Source organism: Gasterosteus aculeatus, chromosome X (assembly GCF_964276395.1).
Source record: "Gasterosteus aculeatus chromosome X, fGasAcu3.hap1.1, whole genome shotgun sequence".
Classification (NCBI taxonomy): Eukaryota; Metazoa; Chordata; class Actinopteri; order Perciformes; family Gasterosteidae; genus Gasterosteus; species Gasterosteus aculeatus.
The window spans coordinates 15,996,050-16,019,421 of record NC_135698.1 but is presented as its reverse complement, the minus strand read 5'-3'; the positions used below and the strand labels follow the sequence as shown (position 1 = coordinate 16,019,421).

The 23,372-nt window shown below is 47.9% G+C and overlaps 1 protein-coding gene across 7 annotated transcripts; it reads right to left on the bottom strand.

Moving 5' to 3' along the window:
- Window positions 1–173: 173 nt before the first annotated feature.
- On the bottom strand, window positions 174–20,348 carry pot1 (protection of telomeres 1 homolog). Of its 7 annotated transcripts, none has more exons than XM_078081967.1 (20): window positions 20,279–20,338; window positions 16,066–16,193; window positions 15,576–15,648; window positions 14,561–14,646; window positions 12,241–12,348; window positions 11,923–12,003; window positions 11,309–11,429; window positions 10,382–10,512; window positions 10,009–10,296; window positions 8,438–8,593; window positions 3,906–4,096; window positions 3,722–3,819; window positions 3,512–3,538; window positions 2,921–3,092; window positions 2,609–2,847; window positions 2,381–2,516; window positions 2,095–2,180; window positions 1,471–1,565; window positions 603–708; window positions 174–496 (listed from the first exon to the last, which is right to left on the bottom strand). In XM_078081967.1, exons 1-20 carry the CDS (start codon window positions 20,328–20,330, stop codon window positions 363–365), a joined length of 2,508 nt encoding a protein of 835 aa, XP_077938093.1. In that variant the 5' UTR covers window positions 20,331–20,338; the 3' UTR covers window positions 174–362. The 7 variants fall into 7 exon arrangements, with proteins under 7 accessions (XP_077938093.1, XP_077938095.1, XP_077938099.1 ...); XM_078081969.1 differs by having other exon boundaries at window positions 2,609–2,817; XM_078081973.1 differs by lacking the exon at window positions 20,279–20,338 and adding an exon at window positions 19,060–19,460.
- Between the last annotated feature and the right edge of the window lie 3,024 nt (window positions 20,349–23,372).

The window sequence follows — 23,372 nt, the reverse complement described above, 5'->3', positions numbered from 1 at the left end:
ATATACATATACAGTATGTATAGGAATATGTAAACAGGTGCACTGAGGACAGCTCCTTTGTATCTGCTGCATTTGGATATTATTATTTTACTGAATATTGTATATTATAATAAAGTGCTTTGTGTGGTCACCAGATGGAGCCGTCGCCTCACAGACGAGTTGAGAGTTTGTGATTAAAATTGAACGACTTTATTGAAACATGTCAATCTGCAGTTTAAAACATTTCACATACATTTATTTAGTTCTTGACAATAAATACAAAAAAAATCACAAAACACGTGAAATAAAGGGAAAGAAAATCCCGTACGTAAATGTTTAGAAACAGTTTTTCTTTCTTTGGTAACCTTTGACCTGCGTGCGGTTCAGGCGGGGTTGGAATGGGTGGAGGCGGGTCTGGTGACGGTGCTGTGGTGGATCTGGTAGCAGGTTTGAGGCCGGCCTTCATCGTCCTCCCCTTGGTACGCCGTCAGACACAAATCCATCCAGGGCCGCTGGGCTGAGACACACGGGTCACAATTTATGTTTAAATACACGTTTAAGCAGCAATTGTACTAAATATAGTGAGTTCATCTGAACACATTAAGCTCCTGGTCCAGGTGTACCTGTGCTGCCCCCTGCTGGACAGAGGAAGGCCATCAATTGACGGATGCCGTCCTGAGCCTCCTGATTGGCCGCCACGTCCTCCGCCGCCACGCCGAAGAAGGACTCCTGATGAGAGATACGATCCGTCGTCGTCATCGTTAAACTCGTTTCAGAAGGTTTTTCATCATGTCGTCCTTTTTAATTTCATCATTAAATAAACCCCCCCCCCCGCTACATGAAGATGTAGAACAGGCTCAATTGGGAAACTTTATGCTGCCGGTTCTATCCGGACTTGACATTCTCGATGGAGATATCCTGGTTAAATAAAACACAAATGCATATTTTATTCATTCTGTTATTCTGGTGCTTTTTTGTCATTTAATCACTGTGGTGGCGGGCGTGGTTTTGGCTCAGCTGCAGGGGGGGACTGAGAAGGGAGTGGTTCAGGGAACGGTGCCGGGGGAGGCAATTTGCCTCAGCTGATGTGAATCAGCAATCAAGTACGCTCCTGTTAAGTACGAGAGATCCGGCGACAGCGAGAGAGCGAGGCGAGGAGGCTGGAGCCGGTGTTGTTGTGTGTGGAACAATATCAATAAAAAACATTTACTATGGACCCGACTGCTTCGTGCCCGTCATTTCAAGACCCCCCCAGAGGACCCACCTGTTACAATCACAAAATTCAGTCAGAAAATAATTTCAAAAAGCCAGAAGGCTGTAATTATTTAACAATTACACTGATATACAATATAAAGAATAAAGATGCATCAGATGCAACAGGATTTGTTACTCAATTAACCACTAAATTGTTTTAGCGACCAATTTGTCCAATAAAATGCAAACCTCTGATCCAGAGTCAGCGGCACTTTAACAAAAGAACCCGATACTCACGGCTCCTCTCCACAGGAAGACGTCCAGCACGCCGGTGGCGTCCTGCAGCTTCATCTTCATCAGCAGGACAAACTGCAGTGGCTCCACGCCGAGAGCTGAAGGACCAGAGACATTAACGCTGTGACAACTGACATGAGGTCAACCAGGAGGAACCAGGAAGGAGAGGAAGAAGGAGCGTGCTGTTCAGGTTTTTTTTAACAAAGACAACAGGAGAAGATGTTTGAGGGCAATGAAAGATTATTTTGGTGGTGCATTTGAGGACAAGATCTAACCGCGGTTATTTTTATAAACCTTTAATTCTAGAATTTCCCAAAACCCAAAAGGTATTCAGTTCAATGCGATAAGACACAGATGTAGAAGGTCCAACTCGACACATGAAGATAAAGCTGTGAGTGATTTTCATATCTCTCCTTCAAGGCTTTTTTAGGCCTCAAGATTACTTCAATAACAATAAAGTTTAAACACAACTGTTTTACCCCAATCTCTCTTTAATTAAGCATTTGAATTATCAAGCTTTTTATTATCTTTTTATTTTCAACTGACCTCGTATGTGTCAAAGCTGCATTCTCTCTGGTGCCCACCAGGGGGCGACTTCTCCAGCTTCCACATTCTCACCAAACTCACCTTCTGCAATAAGCTTCTCATCGATCCGCTCGGCTCCTTCAACGAACGCTGGTTCTCTCACTGCGGCCTCGGAGCACCGCTTACACCTGACACACACACACACACATGGTTTGACTTTCTTAAAAGCTTTAAAACACATTTATAAATCATGCAAACAAATACTGTATATTATGTGTGTGCAGCAATAATGTGAATATTAACATGAAGTCATAGACGTAGTTAAGCCTGTGATAAAATAAGTGAAATAAAGCATCACTAGTTATTGAACACGATCAGCGTCTCTGACCCGTAGGATCTCTTCCTCCCTCTCAGCAGGAAGGGGGCCGACAGGTCGAGCAGGGTCATGTGACCTCCCGATGACCTCACAGGGACGACGTGCTGGTAGCCGGCCGCCAGTTGACACGTTTCCTCCAGAGTCGCACCTGCAGGACACAAGACCAAGTGTTCATGTCAGTCGTGACTTTAGCGAAGGAGCGGGGGGGGGGGAAATCAGCAAGAGAGAGGAGCCGCTTACCCGCGAGGAAGATCAGCTCTCGCTTTGTGTCCTCGCACAGGAAGTCCGTGGACAGGAGGACGCTGAGAGACCGTCCCGGGGACGCTACGGACTCTCCGGGGACGAGGACCTGTCCAGAGAGCGCCCACGGCGGGGGGCAACAGGGCTCGGGGTCCTTGGAGGCCTCAGAGAAGAGACTCGCCACCAGTTCATCATCTGGGACGTCCTGCCTGAGACCGGGGGGGCGGGGGGTATACCAGCTTTGAGCCTGGTCGAATAATAACAATACTAATAAAGAGTAAGAAGCATCGTGCTGGTTAGAAAAGCAGCTACATGGACGAGCACTTGCTGCAGTAGAGCTTCAGGGCCTGGTGGAGTCGGACCGGCTCGTAGCTCCTCAGCTGCACTCTGACGTGGTGAACTCCACCCGGATGGAGCCGCTTCACCTCGGACAGAGACAGCGGGCCCACGTCGTGAGCGCAGCTCCTCTCTGACACACACACGCCTTTACAGACATTTGAGCAGCACATAAAATGCACGTTAATGCGCTTTCTTTCATTTGTTAACAAAAGCAGGACGGAGATGTGGGCTATTATTCATTATTGTACCTTCTTCTATTTGCTAGTGCTTCCCAGCAGTGGAACATCATTTCTATTGATTTAATCAAGTAAACCGATGCACCCTGGTATGAAATGGGAGGATTGAAACCCCCAACGAGGTTCCTCGTTACTTTGGCTGCAGACAGTTTGAACTTCTTTAAAAAGGATGGAACACGTTCATCTCAACGAGCCCCCTTTTCCTTTAGGAGGCTCAACGTGTGATGCTGTCAGCCCCCGCACACGTCACACTTTTACTGGGTGGGTTTGTTTTCATTGCATAGCTCCGCCCACTGACGGGCACCGCCCGGCCTGTCGAACTTCGTACCTGTGCTGACCTCCATCGCCTCCGCCTCTGAAAACAGACACCCAGGAAGCATCGAGGGCGAAACAATGAGCACAGCACACGCAGAGCGTTACGAGCCGGGCGTCATGGAGACGGAACCGCCTCACCGCCATCGCCATGGAGATACATCGCTTCATTGATCCCGAAAGAAAGTCTCTATATATTTATTTGAGGTTCTCTCTCCGTCCTTACCTGGGGACTGTGGTGGAGTGCTCCAGACCTCCAGCAGCAGTGAGTCGTTCATCTCGGAGAAGTCGTCCCCGTCCTCCTGTGGGACGGCCTCCATCACTCTAGGGACACAAGGACTTCCTGTTACTTGTCGTCACACACACACACACACACACACACACACACAAAGCAGGAAGGGCCAGCGCACCTCTTCAGCTCCCGCACCGCAGGGCTGTTTTCGGGAAGAACTCGGATGCCCCTGCTGAACGCCGTCCCCCCATGCAGGTGGAAACCCAGGTGATCCCTCCCGCCCTCCTCCGACCGGCAGCTGGCGGGGGGCGGCGCCTTACTGGACATGGGGATCGCTCGAAGGTTGTAGATCCTCAGGAAGTCCCCCGGCTGAAGGAGACAAAGGAGGAGGATGTTTTTTTTTTAAGTCTGACTTTCAGTCTCCACTACCGGCCAGACTCCTTCATTTCCCATCATGCAACTGTTCATTAAACCCCTCCCCCTGCAAGCAGCCACATTTCACACCTCCACACAAACTCTCTTGTTTGATGAAGAAGAAACCGGGAACGTTCCTCAGAAACCAAAGCGAGGAGCCGGAAGAAGAACATTGTCTCCTCCGTCACCGTGACAACAGCTTCACCAGCAGATGGCGACGGTGCCTCAGGACTCGGTTGGGAGGCTTGTCTTTTGTGTGTGTGTGTGTGTTTGTGTTTTTTTTTTTTCTTCCCTTCAGCTCTCTGTCACGACTGTAGTCAACAGGAAGCTCATCCTCTTCCTCTTCCTCATCTACATTCAACGCTCCGCTGATCGAGAGTCAGAGGCGCTCACGCTGCTCGGAAGCCTTCGACTGTTTTTATATGACACACACACACACACACACACACACACACACACACACACACACACACACACACACACACACACACACACACAGTGGCCGAGCGCAGCAGGAGGATTCACACTGATCCTCTGTGAGCGTCCTTTGAATCCATTCCCGATGGGGGAGCAGAAGAAGCTCCTGAGTTCCAGACTCTCTCTGCAGCTCCTCAGTGGAAACAGAAGCGTCCTGATACACGAGCTGGTCTACTAAAAGACGGCAGCTCACACTGACACCAGAGTTCATATCAACTACGCAGGTGGCCGTGGCGATCTTATCTTTGTTCAAAGTCAGAGTGACGGTAAAAATATCAAATTAAAAACACATGACAAAGAAGAAAATGTACTTTTTCGCACAACCACGCTGGTATTTTCTCCAAAGTTCAGAAAAGTTTGGCTTTCATAAGAACAAGATCACCTGAGAACATTTCTTAAATAAAAGCGCAGCAGAAAAGAGTTGTCATAGCAACCAACTACAGTAGGATCAGCGGTATCGTTTGGGCTCTTAAACCAATCAGATCCTATACCTGCGATCACATTCCGTATAATGGCCACATTACCACCATCAGCATGTGCACGAGGGGGGGGGAGGGCGCTCTGAGGACTATCGGCCTGTCTGAAGAGAAAACGGCTCCCTGCTGCAAACAATCCATTTTCTTCTTAAAGGAGCCGGAGAGGAGCGAGAGGAGCAGCCTGTGGCAGCACTCCAATCACTGCCGGCTGCCCGTCGCCGTCTCGTGGCATCAGTGCTGCTCGGCAACAACCTTAAGAGCTGGCAAAAAATAAAAAGCCCCGTCCCCGTCGCGGAGGAGAAGCCACAAAATAATAAGCGGGTCCAGTCTGAATTCATTCAAACAAAGAAAAGTCCCATTCGTTTGACGTTATTTAGAAACGTCTCACTGGAAGTTTTGTTTGTCTGAAGCTTTACTTCTAAAACGGCCTCTCAGGGCTTTTCGGTTCAGAAGGCTCTACGATGTGGGGACATCGTAGAGTGGACATCGTAGAGTGGACAGCTATTTCAAGGCATAAACATTTGAAACCCTTGCAAAGTGGCTGCCGAGTGGTTTCCAGCTTATTCACAGGTCTGCCACAAGTCTGTCCTCATGCCGTCCTCGTGTCTGCAGCACCGGCTCAAACTAACGTCCCTGGTCCTCCTCCCGCAGAAATCTTGAGTGAGGTTACGCCGTATCATAGCAACCAGACACAAACCCTCAGCCTCAAAAGCTCATACCAAGAGGAGTGGGACTCACTTATTAGTCCCACTAGACTTTATTCCTCCTTGAATAAAGTGACTAATAATAATTTATTTGGACATAAATACTGTCTGATAATAACAACCCAATGGTTCACGTACTGCATTCTACAGATCTCCTCATCTCCCTACATGGAATGAAAGAAGAGATGTCCTCTGGGTGGAGGGGGGGCGTCCCTCACGTATCCAGCACGAGATCCCACTCACATTATCCTGAGCACATCGGGTCGTTCTCCTCCTTCTTTTTTCTCACCCATTAGAGTTTGGAATAGAGACAAACGGACAAAATCACCCCCCCCCCAGAGCCGCCATTTACCCCCACTCAGAAGAATCTGTCCAGAGCTGTAACAGCCAGAGGAGTGACGTGCACGTGAGAGGACGCCGGGGTAATGAAGCGTCCTGAGGACGTGGATGTGAGCTCTCGGGCGTCGGAGCGACGCTCCGCTGACTCCTCGCTAGGGGGGGGGGGTTTTGACATAAAACTCTCATTCTCCTCAGAGCTGTGTTCACTAAACAGGAAACGGTGTGGGGCTAGAGAAAAAGACCCCCCCCCCAAAGAACACATTCAGCGACGTGGAAGTGTGCACTCGGCCGAGCAGGAGATAACGAGAGGAAGCCGGGTGCAGACGCACAGCTCCGGGACGTGGACATGGAACCAAATGAAAGGAGGACATATGAACGCTTACTAGCATTAGTGCACGTTAGTTGGTGCACGGCATCACAGAGAAACACTACTGGGAGGAATACAGAGACGACTCCAGCTGCCGAGTCGCATGTTGTGTGACGGCCGACCTGCAGCTCGTGCAGATGCTCCTCAGCGCCCACACGCGTGTCCACTGTCTGTCCAGAGGACACCTGTTCGCTGCTCTCTGGTCTCTGAGCCGCGATGAGGGAAGCAGGTAAACATCTGTGCTGCACATTGTGCTGAGGCAGAGAGAGAAAGGACTGCGGGGGGGGTTGAGCGGAGAGACGAAGAAGGGGAGAGTCAGGTGGAGCTGAGAGATGGAAGAGACAGGAGGTGTCAGAGAGAGAGAGAGAATAACGAGTGACTCGACGAGCAGAAGAACAACGAGGACTTCACCAGAGTTTAAACCTGTGAACTCAGCGGACTGAAAGGAAGCGTCACGGCTCATCAAGTCTTCTCTGGAGCCCCCCCCCCCAAAGGAGTGTCAGGTCCTGCTCCTTCCTGGAGGCTCATTTAGATGTTCAACGACTCCCTGGTTACCTGCTGGGCCATCTGTAGATACTATTGGGGTTCCCATTCAATCAGAAGTGTAATTAATATGTGATTAGAGCAATTCGGTGCCTTCTTACTCTGAGGAGCTCTTGAACGCCTCCCGAGTGAGCAAAGAAAGAACATTTTCAATGCATTGGTTTTCATTTATAGTAACAGAAGGAATAAGAAATATCAATCCCACCATTTTAACAATATAACCTGGTTATTGTCAGAAGAATGAAGGATGAACGTTGAGACGTCAGCGGCGTTTACTCCGGCTAACGAGAACGCAGCAAGAAAAGGTCAATGTGAGCCCCATTCTCCTCTCCCGCGTTGGGGGAGAAGTGGAGCCGCAGCAGGAGGTCAGGAAAGAGCTGCTCCTCATTCCTAGTGATTTCTCCCGTCGCAGCATTTAGGTCCTATCGTGACTCTTACAGGCTGACGCCCTTCGACTGTAAGGCAACTGTGGAGAGGATGAATGAGCCGCCGCTTTTCCTGCCGCGACACCGATTACCCACATTTAAAAACTAAAAAGGGCCAAGACCTCGGGTGCGGGGCGCCAAGAATCACAGGAGAAAAAGAAAGAAAAGGGGCTTTTATGGCTGAGACTTCCTTGAGGAGGCTTTTACACTGGAGGGGAGCTTTATAAAGAAAGTCATTGTATGAATAAATCAGTCTTTTTAAATATCCACTTTCCTCACCCAAGGGTTGGTTTTTCATGTCGAGAAGGATTTGTCCTCATATGTTGCTTCCATCCGCAAATATGCAATGCATAAGTTCAAGTATGAGATTGTATTTTCATTTGTACAAAGCAATGAGACGATCTTTGTCCAAGTGATTCCTCTACTTCCTCGACTTGAACAGAAAACAGCACCTGCTGGACCACGTTTGGGAGGCCGTAGAAAGCAGCACTCACAGGTATCGCTGGAGTGGAGGAGGAACTTAAGTAGTCAAACGTTGATTAAAACTGTCAATACACGCACACGCGTTCTCATCCTTTAACACCTCCTTTAAAAGCTCTTTATTAAATTCCCCTACTTTATTTACGGGCACGTAGGAGTACTTCCTCAGCGCGTCTCAACTGACGCGGCGGACAATCCCACCGGAGCGAGCAGGTGTGTCCGACGCTTCAGGCCGAGCAGAGAGCCGACTCGCATCTCACTGAGGGAATTGTTTAATAAGGAGAGCAGGAAGTCTCATTGTCTTTCAACATGAACACGATGATCTCGAAGCCAAAACCTTCTGTTGCTTTAGCTCAAAACACCTAAAGTCAACTGGAGTAAAGAGTAGACCTCTGTGAATATCTCAGTCAGTGGTATAAATGTATATTTCGGGTGCCAGTGGCGTCGCTAAGGTAGCTAGCTAGCTGGTACACAAGACCTCTGACCTTGAGCTGGCGCGCCGACTCGACGTGGTTGTCGTACACAAGGACGTCGGCGATAAGCCTCTCTCTTGCCGCGGAGAAGGAGGTCGGTCCGTCCACCACGCTCGGCTCGACGATCACCTTCAGCTGGGTGTGAGCACACCTGGTCCCGTCCCACACCTGGAAACATACGTTCAACAGGTATGAACAGCTTCAATGTGACTGCACGCGTTCATAACTACTCGCATTGGCAACTGATCCGTGGATTACTGCAATTTTTTTGTTTCAGTTTTGTTGTTTTTACCCAGATGCCTGGAGCTGAAGACACTCCAGATGTTCCTCCCATCAACCTTTATGCCCTCTACAGGCCGCTCGGCTGACAGTTTGTGGGAATAAGTAACCAGAAGATGAAGTTTGTGAACCAACGACGGATCAATGAAACTTGAAATACTTGTTAAAGACTAAGGAACTGCTGAAGAAAACTATTGTTTATTAATTGTCTTCTTTTCTCACAAAGTAATGAAGGAATCGAACCAATAAGCTATATTTAAACGTAATTAGATTATAGTTACTAGCTGAAGCACAATACTTTGGAAACAAATGTAAAGAAGTGTAAAGTATGTGACAATAAAAAGCAGATATGCTTGACGGATGGGGGCTGTGAGGTATTCCTCACTCTGTGCTACAGCGATGCTCATCTCAGGTAGAAGGAGTCTCCGATGGGCCGTGAGCATCCTGGGGGAGCACCTCCCTGTTGCGTAACACGTAGGAAGCCCCCTCAGAGCAGCTTTGGAAATGAAAGCGAGCCGCCTGGCAGCGGACCGGTGCTCGCTGCCAAAACCCGTTCAAATTTAACTCTTCCATCGGCCTCGCTGGCAGGAAACCAGGCTGCGCCTCTTGTTGTGAGAAACCGGGGGCGGCTGGTGAAACAGCTCGAGGCCGAGACAAAACCACTCGAGACCGAGGAGTCAATCTACTGCGAGACAGACGAGAGCCGACGGCTCCATTATCCCAGAGGGAACACCGGGAACCACTTCAGGCTGAGAATCAGAGCAGGTGCAGGAAAAAACCGTCAGGAAAAAAAGCTTCCTCACAAAAGACATCCAGAGACAGAAACATAAAGAGACAGAGACAGAGACAGAGGGAGGAAATGGAGCTGAAGGTAAAAAGCCTTCCAGCTGAGCGGGAACGAGTTGTTTAAAAGCAGCAAAAAATAAAACTACAAAGAGAAAGTTAAATCTCGGGTGCAGATCTGTAACTGAACTCGTGGAAAATGTGGTTTAATAAATGATTGATCCCGCGCCCCCCCCCCCCCCCCCCCTCCATCTGCCTGACTCATTGATCCTCCATGTGACAGAAGCGCTGGTGGGGAGCTGTCGCTCTGAAACACCACACTGTGCCGTTCATCCATTAACCGTGGGCGCTGTCCCTGGTTCTGAAGCAGCAGACTGATTCGTAATCGACGTTCTCCCCCCTGGGGGCACACCGGCCAATCACAGCGCAGCCTGCTCCAGCACCGTTAGCCGGAGATTTACGTTTATAAAAACGTTCTAAAATACTGCCCGGTCCTCCCGCCCCCGGTGCGTCGTGCTTACCCTCAGCAGGGTGCAGGTGGTGTCCATGGGGGCTTTGGCCAGCAGCTGGCAGGTCAAGTCGAAGTAGTCTTTGGGCTGAGCGGCGCACAGGGGGGTCGTGGGGAGGAGGAGGCCCTGGCTGGCGGCCCAGGTCCTCAGCTCCTCCACGGTCCGGCGGTCCTCCTGGTCCAGGTGGAAGGACCTGCTGGAAGTGCGCGGCTCCAGCGGGTCGCCCTCCGCCCCGTCGAACGCCAGCACAGAGAAACGGAAGGTGTTCATCAGCGTCACCGAGTTTTTGAAGTCTGTCACCTGGGAGAGAAATGTGGAAACCCATCTCACTCATCTCTTTCCTCCTCGAGGGACAGCGTGTACTCGACTGTGATCCAGGCGGCACCTTGACGTTGTGCAGGCGCACGATGTCCCCGACTCCGAAGATCTGGGGATGGTCCTCCAGCTTCTTACTGAACACCGTGCAGGCGATCTTCTGGTCGGACTGATCGGTGATCTTCAGGGTGGAGCAGAGGTCTGTGGAAAGGAGCCAAGAGCTTGTGGAACGAAACATAACATTTAAATGTTGTGACACCCACATACCCACACACACACTTGCATGCTTGTGTGTCTTTTGTTTAACATGTGTGTCTGATCTGTATATGATGCCTGAACGGTCCAATAGGAACGTGACGACAGATTCTTCATGCAGCTTGTTCTCTTTCATCCTTCCCTTTACACACACACACACACAGACAGACACAGACACTCAAGAGTGTATTTTAATGACTAATCTGACACGTTTCCATCCAGACAGAAACCTGGTGTGTGAACCAGCTCACAGGGGGAAACGTGTTCATGTATTTTGTCCCTTTTGTTAATCCAAATCACTGTCCTTTACGTCTCTGTCCGTGGTGCTGAAAGGAGCTAAAGGACTTTCGCGTTTAAAATAAATCCGTTCGAGAGTAGAGTTATTAGGAAATGTCACCGGGACTCCTGAGTTGTTTCACTTAATGACATTTCCTAAAATAATACATCATTATATGATGTGTAATAATGGCGAGATTTATTTCCTATCAGTAAAATTACAATTTTTTAATATCTTTCCTGTTTTTCTGAAGAGGATAAAACATTTAGAACTGGACCAGCTGCTATGATCAAACCACACAGGGATCTGTATCTGTTAATACGGATCATTGCCGATCTGATGCGTGAGTTTTATGACATTAGAAGTTATTAATAACAGCAGTCTCATTTGAACTCCTGCATTTTCTCTTGGAAGCAGGTGTAAGAGCAGAATAAAACACATTCCAGAGCGGCGTTGGGTTCTGACCCGTGCCGCGGCTCATGAAGGGCTGTTTGAAGAAGACCACCACTCCGTACACGTTGACCACCGACCCGGCCTTCAGGTCGCCCAGGCGACTGTACTTTGGAGCCTCGGTCATCCTGGAAACCTGGAGGACAAAGCACAGCTGGAGTTAAAAAAATGAAAAAAAGAGGCCGCAGCAGCTTGTGTCAACGCATCGCAGTTGAGACATCGTTTGGTGACCTGACGTTCAACGCAGCCATTTGAATGACTACACGAATTAAACTTAAGAGGCCTGGCGGCGATCTTCAGAGGAGGAAGATGTGACAATGTATTTTTACCAGCATTTATTCTGCAGCGAGGATCAAACTCAAAGACTCAGAATTAAAATCAAGCCTTAAAATTCTGATCGCAGCTTTGGTAAAATATTTAATCTCCTTTCAAACGTTCTTATTCTGTCTGTTAATGTTTTCTGTTCTCGCGCTCACTGTCCCTGTTCTGATCCACACTTGGCTTCATATTTCATTTAAAGCCATCTATGTTACATACATTATGATGATCCTCTCTACATTATTGCCCCCCCCCCCACACACGCGGCAGGAAGCTGAAGTTTCAGCTAAGCGGCGCCTTCTGACTCTGACCTGAGCGGGGAGGGCGGAGCTCCTCTGGTTGGCCATCGAGGTGCTGGGGTCATCAGGAGCAGGAGGAGGAGGAGGGGACACCTGGGGGACGGAGACAGAGGAGATATATTACAACATTACAGCCCTCCTCGCTTCAATGGGGAGGGGCTTGATAAAACACCTCGTTCTCAGATTAAAGTACCTTCACACACTTGACATCAGATAACAATATGTAGTCTGATCTCCATTCCAGGTGTGAAGGAGCGTCTCTAATGCACCTTGGTGCAGGAAGGACACGGAGAGCCACACACACACACACACACACAGCGGGGTCCTCACATAAACGCAGGCGGTGTCTCCGGACAGCAGCAGGTTGAAGGGGTGGAGCCCGTCTTTGTGAACCGTGGGGGATCTGCCCACAGAGAAGCCAGAGACCACAACCACGTCCTGCGGGAGCAACGCCAGAGGAAACAACAGGGAGAGAAGTCTGGTCAACAATTGGCGGCATCTCTGGGAGAGAAGAGATGAAGGCCCCCGTCCCGACCTCCCGCGGTGAAACGGGAGATCGTCTTTCTGTTCAGCGAGCCGGCGGCTCAGGAGACAGGAAGCCTTCCCGCGCGGGAAATGGAGGACGGCAGCGTGTTTGAACAATCACGTTACCGCGACAACATGACTTCCCGCCTTCAAAGAGATTGGCCACGCGGGGGGTTTATCCCGGAGGTTATTTGCGGCCCCCGTCCAGTTAAAAAATGAAAACAACGCAGAGACTCTGTAAGACTTTAGTTGAGTCACTGTGAAGATTCTGTCGCTCCGAGGGGCCCGGGGACTAACCAGTATTTACTAATTGAAAGTATTTACAGTTTATATCTTGTATCTCAGTTATTCAGCTTCAGCTTGTGGCTGGAAACAACGACTTTGCAACCAAACTGTGTGAATATGTAGATGTACTTTAACTGACAGCTGTAAACTGTGGTCTAAATTATTCACACAGGAAATTCTGTCACTACAAATCATCAGAAGCTTGACCGAGCTCGGACATAAACACCATGGAAACACCATCGAGATGAATCAAATGAATTAACTTCACTCCACGAAATAACACCACTCGAATCAGCCCGTTCACTTGTTCAAATCACAGGCTTTATGGTGCAGAAAATCACAATCTCAACAAACATGCCGTCCAAGTAGCCGGTAAAAAAGGAGAAAAATAACATTACGAAATCTCATCAGCAGGCCATAAATATTTATATCAAATAAAGTCTTTCAACGCGTTCTTCAGTCAGTCAACAACATTAACATCCCTGAGCTCTTCTCCACCATGATTCACTTTAAAACGTACTAAATCAAGTCATGACGGCTTCGGACGGAAACAAATAAAGAATCAGAGCCGGTTAATCATCTGTGCAAGATGTGTAGACAAAAGAATGGCAGCGTGACGAAGAGACGGCTTACAAAACATTAAAACCCGTTAGGAGGGAAAACAACTATGAAAAGACGTCTGCTTGTTTGTTTTTGTCTCGCATGAAGAATATATGAAGACCATTTTAGATAAAATTCGAAATTCAACCATCACAGCCATCGTATAGACCTGAAACTAGAGATTGAGACCATGAACATGTTCACAATGTTTACTGAGGGAATAAATCAAGAGAGAAGTAGAGTCATTTTCTCATAGACTTCTATGGGACCAGAGGAGTCGCCCCCTGGTGGTCACTACAGAGAATGCAGCTTTAACACCACTCCTCATTGGCTTCACCGCACTTTACTTTACATTACATTACATTACATTACAGGTCATTTAGCAGACGCTTTTATCCAAAGCGATTTACATTTCACTTTAAACCCATGGCTTTTTCACATTTTTGCCCGGGGAGCAATTAGGGGTTAGGTGTCTTGCTCAGGGACACTTCGACATGGAACATGGGGCAGCCTGGACTCGAACCACCAACCTTGTGCTTCCCAGCACACCTTCTCTAACCCCTGCGCCACGACGACCCCTTTACTTCCCTAAGTTAGAACCTTTCTTAACATACAGTGACCAATCCATTCTCTGGAGGTTTGATACGATTTCTATTCACTAGAACGTATGTAATAATTTAAAGCTGTGCTTATTTCACACCAAGAAACATCAGTCGAAGAGTTCCCGGGGAAGGCGGAGGAGAAAACAAAGAAACGCAAAAGCTGTGAACGAGATTCAGCAGCCAGACGCCCTCATCCTCATCATCACCATGCCCATCCTCGTCATCATCCTCGTCTCCGCTCACACCTTCACACCACGGCACGTTTGCACACGTTAAATATAGATCTGTGTGATACACGATTCATGTCTCAGCTGCTGTTTGCACTTCTTCAGCATCAATAGAATCAAACTCAAAATCACCTGAAAAAGGTTTGAAGGCACATAAAACCGACCACAGCATTTGAAGAGATGTGTGATTGTAACTTCAGAAGATGAACCCATCGTATTGATCTGTATTGAAGGCCACATGGACGAGCCTATCAGCACTGTTTGTTTTTTTCAGATTAAAAGAGACTTTCAGTTCTTTCTCAGCTCGTCAGCTTTATGACGCTCATTTAGTAAATGATGGTCCGTGCTTTAGGGCGGGGCTACACGCTGATCGGTTAAAGTTTGTCATCTCTGATGGCCCGAGTAACTTACCCCTTGATTGACAGCTCGACTGAACTCCTCCGCTAGCTCTCCGATCAGGACGACGTTAATCGATGCGCTTTGGGATGAGTCTTCTTCTGCAAGAGAGAAAGATGCAAACAATCATGGAATAACATCGATGCCGTGTTTTCTTTGTCTTATGGGACAGAATATCTTTGGCTTCAGTAGGATTGTCAGCTGGGCAGCCTAGGAGAACGAGCCATCAGCCAAATGATGGAAATCTATTGTGTCAGGTTTACAAAAAAGCAGGAACAGAAATAGTAATAGTCAGTAACTACTGACTCTACAATTCTGACATGCAGACAAACTGCATGTATTGTGTCCCCTCAATGGTTGTCTTTGGTGTATAGGTTCATGTTTATATGTATGTACACTTTTAGATATATATTCATATTATACGGTTGTTAAATGTTTACACTTGTTTATTGAGACCAAAGTGGAAGTTAGATTAGATTAGATTCAACTTTATTGTCATTGCACAGGGTACAAGTACTGAGGCAACGAAATGCAGTTTAACATCCAACCAGAAGTGCAAAATAGCAAAAAGTGCAGAGTATGTGCATAAGGCAGAAAACTACTATTTTGCAGATTCTGGAGAGACGCTGAGCCTCGCGTTGTTCACGCGCCGCCATCTTGGTTTTTCATGGCCAATAAAGACGATTCTGATTGGCCGCAGCAACAAAACAAGTCTACTAGCGAATGAGATCATGAACTCATGTTTACAATGTTTACTGAGGGAATAAATCCAGAGAGAAGTGGTCATTTTCTCATAGACTTCCAAAGAACCAGAGGTCGCCCCCTGATTACTGAGTAATCCAGGACTATTTTACACCTCATGTCACACGGGATGAACCTCTGGTCGTGGAGTTGGCCTTTCGCTCAATGAAGTAACGTATAATTTGTTTTTAGAAGTATGCGGCCGTGTTCCCTCCGATGCACAAATACCAGAGGACGCGTTTCAGGGAGAATCGGACAGCTGATGGCTGAGCCGACGCTGCGGCGGTACCTTGAATTACAGCCTTTAGAATAAAGCTGTGAGACGCTAACGACACCAGCGGGCCTTTACGAACCACTTTCCCCTGTAGAGACAAAAAGAAGAAAAGAGACAGAGGGGTAAACATTTAAAGAGACAAAACTGGAAAAAGCCTTTTCGGTTCGGGAAGAATCTGAGCTCTCGTCAGCTGATCAAAGCCACGTCGACATGGCGAGCGCCTCGGGGACATGAGCCGCGAGACAGAAGGGGGATTATGCCGCCGCTTTGGTTCCTCATTTATAGATATTCCAGAGAAAGAGAATGTCAGACGAGCGAAGAGGTTGTGGAAGGTGACAGATAGATGAAAAGGGAATACTGAAGAAGATTAAAAGAAGAAGAAACACAAACTCTTTATTTCTCGTGGCAGTGACGGCGGCGGCACGGCTCCCAGCTTGCTGTCTCAGCTGCAGAAGTTTAGCTCATGAGTAGCAGAGAGGAACATGGGGGGTCGCTGTCAACAAACCTTGACGGTTTTGTCGGAGCAGTCGGTGTCGGTGCCGATGAGCGAGACGGGAACACTGGTCAGGTGTGCGGGTACCTTGTCGCCTGGCCCCGCCCCCTGCAACATGACTCGCCGAGGCATGGCGTCCCCTGAGGGACAGGAAGGGGACAAATGACATATCCTGACCAACAGACTGCGTGAGGGTTCAGGCCCTGGTTTGGCTCCAGGATTCAACATGTGAACTTGGTCGTTTTTTAGGATTCAGCCTCCTCGGTAGGGGGATGAACCCACTGACAGGAACCCCTACCCGCCACCCCGATCTGTGTCGACAGCGCGGCGGGAAGGTTAAAGCACCGCTTTTTTGCAGAGAGAGAGGAACCCCGGAAAAGTGCTGGCCGCGTTCCCAGCAGGTAGCGCATGGCTTCCTGTCGCGGCTCGTTAGTTTGATCCCCGGGCGACTCCCCCCGCGGGCCTCTGCGTGGCGATCCCGCCGACCAGGCGGAGCGCAGGAACAGCCCGCGAGGGACGACGAACTGTTTGCTCGGCCGAGCAGTCAGCCGCTCCGTCGGGCGGAAAACACGACCAGAGAAAAAAAATATCAAATCCAATAAACCTCTCAGATTTAGACCGCGGGGGAGGGGGTTACACCACGGTGACTGATTAAATCAGGAGTTCAGTCCGTGAGGAGGTTCCACCGACTTCTGCCGTGACCTCACAGACTCGCCGCCAGCTGCAGCTCAGACTTCAGACAGCCTGCTTCGGACTTATGCAAGCGTTTGATAGAAGATGGTTAAGTGCGAAGATTCTTGTTCTTCTGTCAATATAAAAAGGTTTTGAGGAATGGATGCAGATTTCGGAAGCACGCACGTTTGAGGGCCGCACAGGAAGTGTTCGGATTCAGGATTGGTCTCAGAACGCCGTTCGACATCAAATTCTTTGAGCGAACAATCACCCGTTTGCATCTATCAAAATCCTGTTTGATTTTTGTTTGAAAGCCGCAGCAGCTGAAAGGTTTCAGCACCCTGAGGTCAAAACGAAGTACGACCGAAGGCTTAAAAACGATTTATCAGGTGACCAAAACGATTGGAAAACGCACTTACTGAAGTGAAGACTAGAGATTAAGACCATAAAAGACACTACCACTACAATCAGTGTTTTAAAAATAAAGAAAGGGACTGCTGTCGTACGGTCGGGACAACAGGCGGTCGTAGAGAGGACCCTTCAGAGAACCGTTGTCCCACCTCCACACTCCACATGACTCTCTGCCGAGAGACAAAAGAACGGTCCCATCTCTGACTCTTCCCGAGCACGCTCATGAAATATGAACGGAGGTGAACTTTCTGCACCGGCCGCCACCTGAAGCCTCATTTGCTGCGACATAAAAACCTGCAGCTGCTGCGGGGGCTCACGCTCCAGCGGCTTCAACCAATTGAATTAATAAAAATAAATAAAGGCCACGCGGCTCGCCAGGTGATTTCGGGGGCTCTTTATTTTTGTTATCAGGTTTGAGCAGCTTGAGAGCGCAGAGCAGTGGGAGGGTGTCGAGGGAGAGCCGCTGCGCAGCGCTCACAGAAGCCCGTCTATTAAAATCCATTACACAACAGACACATCCGCAGGAAAATAAATACAAACGGGACGTTTTCCCTCTTTTTCTGTTTTGGTTGCTGCCTCAACCTGCAGCTCTTCACTCCCCACAAACACAGCAGGGACTTGAACCCACAACCCCGGACAGAGTCCTGAAGCTACCTGGAATGTGGAGCAGCATGTTTTGTTAAAACCAAAGAATACAGTTTTCCCTTTTGGTGTCTTTTCATCTGCCTCCTCATCTAAACACGTTGAGGAGACCCGGAGGGGGGACAATGATCTTCTCCGTCTGTGCAGCGCGGAGATAACACAAATCAGCCGTCTCATCCTATTACTACCCCCCCCCCCCCCACCCCCCCTCCGGGTAGAAACCACAGATGTAAGTAGCAGATAGACCGGAGGAGTCTCCTCTGCAGCAGTAATCCTCCCAGAGGGCAGTGAGAGATGAACGTCACACTGTGGAGAGGACAACAGTCAGACATGTGCGTCAGCGACCCTGTGACCCTGTGACCCCGTGACCCCGAGACACCGGGTTAGGGAAAATATCGCGCGGGTGAATAAAACGACGGACAGCGGTCATCATGTGTCAATCCCCGGGACGATGTGAAAGCAATAGTAAACGTTAGTGTTGATCAATTGAAACGTATTTTGAATTGCTGCTGAAGAAGGAATAGTTTACACACAAAAACCTTCAGGCGACATCGATTTTTTCCTTAATGAGTCCCTTTTTTTCACATATAAACAAACGACAATAGTATTGATCAGAGTACCTGGAGAGTTGTCTCGGTAGAACTTGACCCGATTGGTCGATGCCTCTATTCAACATTAACGATCTGCGTGAAAGTGTTCAGAAGAATATAAAGCGGCGTGTGAATTGATCACATGGGGAAAAAGTAAAGCCGTTAATTTACCTTTACACATCCATTCTGAATAACGTGCAGCTCCACTGCTCTACTTCTACAACTCGCTCCAACGCAGTTGATTTTCAGTGATAATTGAACTTGAAGGACGTCCACGTCGGCCCGAACTGGACCTCCATCTTCTCACAGAAATGACTAGCAGAGTTATATCCGATTCCGGGGAAGCAAATCATAAAACAACTGATGTAATCAAAGGCAAATAAAAGGACATTTATGGCTGTTTTGTATCATTGTCCCTGTCTTCCTTTCTTTAGCTTTCTTACCATCTCCGGACTTGTGTATATTACTTAATGTAGCTGTAATATATCGTTTATAAACAGAATTTATATACACGCTAACATTCGGCTGGAAGTCACCTGTTAACACGTCACGCGTTCAACTGAAACACCTGTTGCTCTGAAACGGTTGCGTCTGAATTGTGCAGAACGCGAGTCCCAGTCCCCTTTTCTCCCAGTCAGGCAGTAGAGACACATATTAGATCCTTCAGGATGTATCATATAGTGACACTTACCAAGTCATAAACTCTATATAACGGTTCCTACAGCACAACATAAAAGAGGCATATCGAGTACAAAACAGCTCAACAGGAAATCCTCATCTCCTAATCCTCCTCAGCTCTTCATCTCCTAATTTCTCATCTCCTCATCCTCATCTCCTCAGTCCATCAAGCACTCGTTCGTGTTGAGCTGCTGCAGCTGCTTCACAGAACAAAGCTGGTTTCTGTCGTTTGCTCCAAAACAAAAGATCCCGACTCGTCATGCGATTTTCCACGCAGTCCACACACTCCAGGATCCGGAACAACGAGAATATGAAGACGTTTTAAAGGGGCCCATTGCGGCTGAGCCACGCAGTTTAACGTTACGATAAAAACAGTCAACCACAGGGAGGTTAACCAGCTGGTAGAAGTCTGCTAGAATGCAGAAAGAATGCATGAAATGACTACAAACCACAGCATGAGCAACGCATGCTACACACTGTTAGCAATGTGCATCCAACTGGTTTGCCTCCAGTGTATGTGCCAGAACCACTACACTGTTAGTACCAGTTCACTTCGTGATGCTAAGCTAATGCTACCGTGTCGAAGTGACCACACACCGTGGTACTGTTAACGTTGCTCCCACTGCAGCAAACTAACGTTAGCCGTTAGCTGGTTAGCATGCTAGCCAGCTTCAGTTGACTGCACCGCGGAGTGCAGTGATCCGAAATCGGTTCTCCGTAGTGATACACGGGATATACAGTATAATAACGATCCGGTTGTTTTATTCAATAGCTCGCACGGGTGAATTCGGCTGGCAAAGACAACGTGTGTGCAGGACGTTATTGTACAAAGTTTCAACTTTCCCTCGGAACTCAAGTAGCGCTATTTAGGGTCAAGGACTGAGTGAAGCGACACAACAAAACAAACGACAAAACAAACGCAATGTATTCAGACACGAACGTGTGTACGTTGTTAGCCGAATGCCAGAGGGGAATGTAGATATTTGTAAAATGTATAAAACGATACTCGCGAAAAAATTCCTGCCACAATAAGCACAGCAACCCAAAACACCAGAGATTTTAGAGCGGGTCTGGCCTGACATTCTCTAAAGACAGCGGAGGTTCTAAACACACTTCTATAAACTGACAACCAACATTAATCAAAATATATTTAATGAAAAAAATATCGTAGGTAGTTATTATGTGTTTGTAAACACGACATTAGATGCTGGAGATGAGCGAGAAAAACTTACGGTTTGTTTTCCCTCGCTTGGTTTCGAATTGACAGGGTGATGTAATGCGCATGCGCGCGACAAACCGGGTACTTCTGTTTATATGAACCCTCAATGATATATAATAATAATAATAATGATGACTTGCACTGATTGGAGTCAGCCTGGGTTGCTTTTGAATGAAATTAATATTAAATTAAGAGAAAAAGAGAAACAATATTGTTAATGGCACATCCGGTGGTCATCATCATCCATGTGAAGCCATCCTTTGATGAGCAATACATCTCTGTGGAAACAGGCCCAATCAGAATCATGGCGCAAAAACACCAACTTCCATCTCAGCAAACTGCTGCTTCGCTCCGAGCTGTCATATCCATGTTGCGTTGTATAGATGGAAACCTCAGAAGCTTTTACAAGCGGATTACTGACTGTTTAATTAAATTGAATAATGCCAAACACTCACCGAGCCAGTGACGGAGAGGCATAATTCTGCTGCAGTATTAGCAGGAGGCTCATTACTCAGAGCTAATGACTTTCTCCTGGGGAGACACACGAGCAGGCCTGAGCTTCTGTTCATTGCTTTATGTTTCTAATCAGCTGAAGAACATCGGCTATCGTTCATATTGTGCTATTTGGCCCTGTTGCAGCCTGAGGAGGAGGAGGACGAAGAGGAGGTCATGAGCTGGTGCTGATATAAACTTTGTGATGGACAAAAAGTCACAAGAAGAGTCCACAGAACAAATCCTCACCGGCTCCACCTGAAGCTGCTTTTCATTTGTTTGATTGAACAAGGAAAAAAACTCCAAATCCAATTTATTTTAGTGAAGGCGATGCATAAGTGTCTTCAAACGTTTATTCTCTCTGCTGACCTACAGTGTGGATTTATTACCTCAGTAACCTAATCCTATATAGTCTATTCTATCTTTAATCTAATTATCTATTCAAATATTGACTATAATATAATCTACTCTAGTCTAATCAAATTTATTCTGTTTAAAATAACTGAATTGAATTCAATGTGGACCTGTGCTCCAGGAGACGTAGTGCCCAGTGGACCTGTGATACACTGTGTGTATCCTGTGCTCCAAGAAACGCACACAGTGATGGATCATTTCTTTGGGTTCGGCCTGCTGAGAGATCCTCTCTGACCTTCACTCCTCGCTGTGATCCCGCTGCTTCACATTATCGTTGATCCACCGTCCCTCTTTGTCTCTTATCGGCATGAGGCACTCAACGCCGTAAAAAAATGATATTTTCAATTACACTGTTAACTCATTTATTAATTCTGCTATCCATCATCTGCAGCTCCTCCACATATTTGTAAATCAGTCAGGGAATACTCGGTGTAATCAGGAGGAAAACTCTGGTTCTTTGAGAGAAGTCAAAGCTGCATTCTCTGTAGTGACCAGCGACTCCTTTCTTCCCATAGAAGTCTATGAGAAAGTTACTTCTCTCTTGATTTATTCCCTCAGCAAACACTGTAAACGTGACCTCAATCTCGGATTCTATGCGTCACCCCCCCTCCGTTGAAATATTGTCACTTCCATTTGAATGTTTACAAAAACAAAGAAGGTGAAGGCCAAACCTCTGAACCCAAATCTTCATGACATCAGTCCACACACCAACAGGTGCTGTCCCAGCGACTACATCCACTTCTTATATTCAGTCCATCGCTGTATATGAAGATTATGGTTTTTAGAGAGTGAAGAAATCTGCACCTTCCCCTTTGTATCCAGCATAAAGTGTACTGCTCTTTGATGCAGGCCGAAAGGACCGGAGGTGCTGATATAACGAGTCGGAGGAGTTGGATTATTACATAGCCGGCTCAGGGGTGTGTCTGTGAGTGCGCGACGGCATGTCCGGGTCTCATGACAGACGGAGGCGGTTGGTTGAATGTCTCTGAGTCTCCAGGGTGTTGGACGATTGGACGCCGCAGGCTTTGCTTGTGTTTTGTTCACTTCCTTTCATACATTGATGCAATGCAAAGCACCGCATCCCCCTCCCTGCATCACAGCATTTAAGGGAACGTTGGAGTTAAGTTGGCTGAAGTGTTTTTGTACTTTCTGTTTCCACGCTGTCCACGGCTCCTTGTTCACTGCTTTTATACAGCCGAAGCACCCGCACACGAATCCTGAATACATTGCCACCGCTGCAACAGCTCTGTGACTTTACGGGCCGTACCTTAATGTGCCCTACCTTTACGGGCCGTACCTTTATGGACCATATCTTTACATGCCGTACTTTTATGGGCCTACCTTTACAGGCCGTACCTTTATGGGCCATACCTTTACAGGCCGTACCTTTACGGGCCGTACCTTAATGGGCCCTATCTTTACAGGCCCTACCTTTACGGGCCGTACCTTTATGGACCATATCTTTACATGCCGTACCTTTATGGGCCATACCTTTACAGGCCGTACCTTTATGGGCCCTACCTTTACAGGCCGTACCTTTATGGGCCCTACCTTTACAGGCCGTACCTTTATGGGCCGTACCTTTAGAGGCCGTACCTTTATGGGCCATACCTTTACAGGCCGTACCTTTACGGGCCGTACCTTAATGGGCCCTACCTTTACAGGCCGTACCTTTATGGGCCGTACCTTTAGAGGCCGTACCTTTACAGGCCGTACCTTTATGGGCCGTACCTTTAGAGGCCGTACCTTTATGGGCCATACCTTTACAGGCCGTACCTTTACGGGCCGTACCTTAATGGGCCCTACCTTTACAGGCCGTACCTTTATGGGCCGTACCTTTAGAGGCCGTACCTTTACAGGCCGTACCTTTATGGGCCGTACCTTTAGAGGCCGTACCTTTACGGGCCGTACCTTAATGGGCCCTACCTTTACAGGCCGTACCTTTAGAGGCCGTACCTTTATGGGCAGTACCTTTATGGGCCGTACCTTTACAGGCCGTACTTTTAGAGGCCGTACCTTTAGAGGCCGTACCTTTATGGGCCGTACCTTTACAGGCCGTACCTTTAGAGGCCATACCGTGCCTTCAGAGGCGCTACCTTTTTCTTTACAGGCCAAATACAGGTTTCACAAACCTTGCAGAAATAAAGAAAAAATAAGGGAAAGAAGAAGAAGATATCTTTATCTCTCGGAACCAGTGCAAA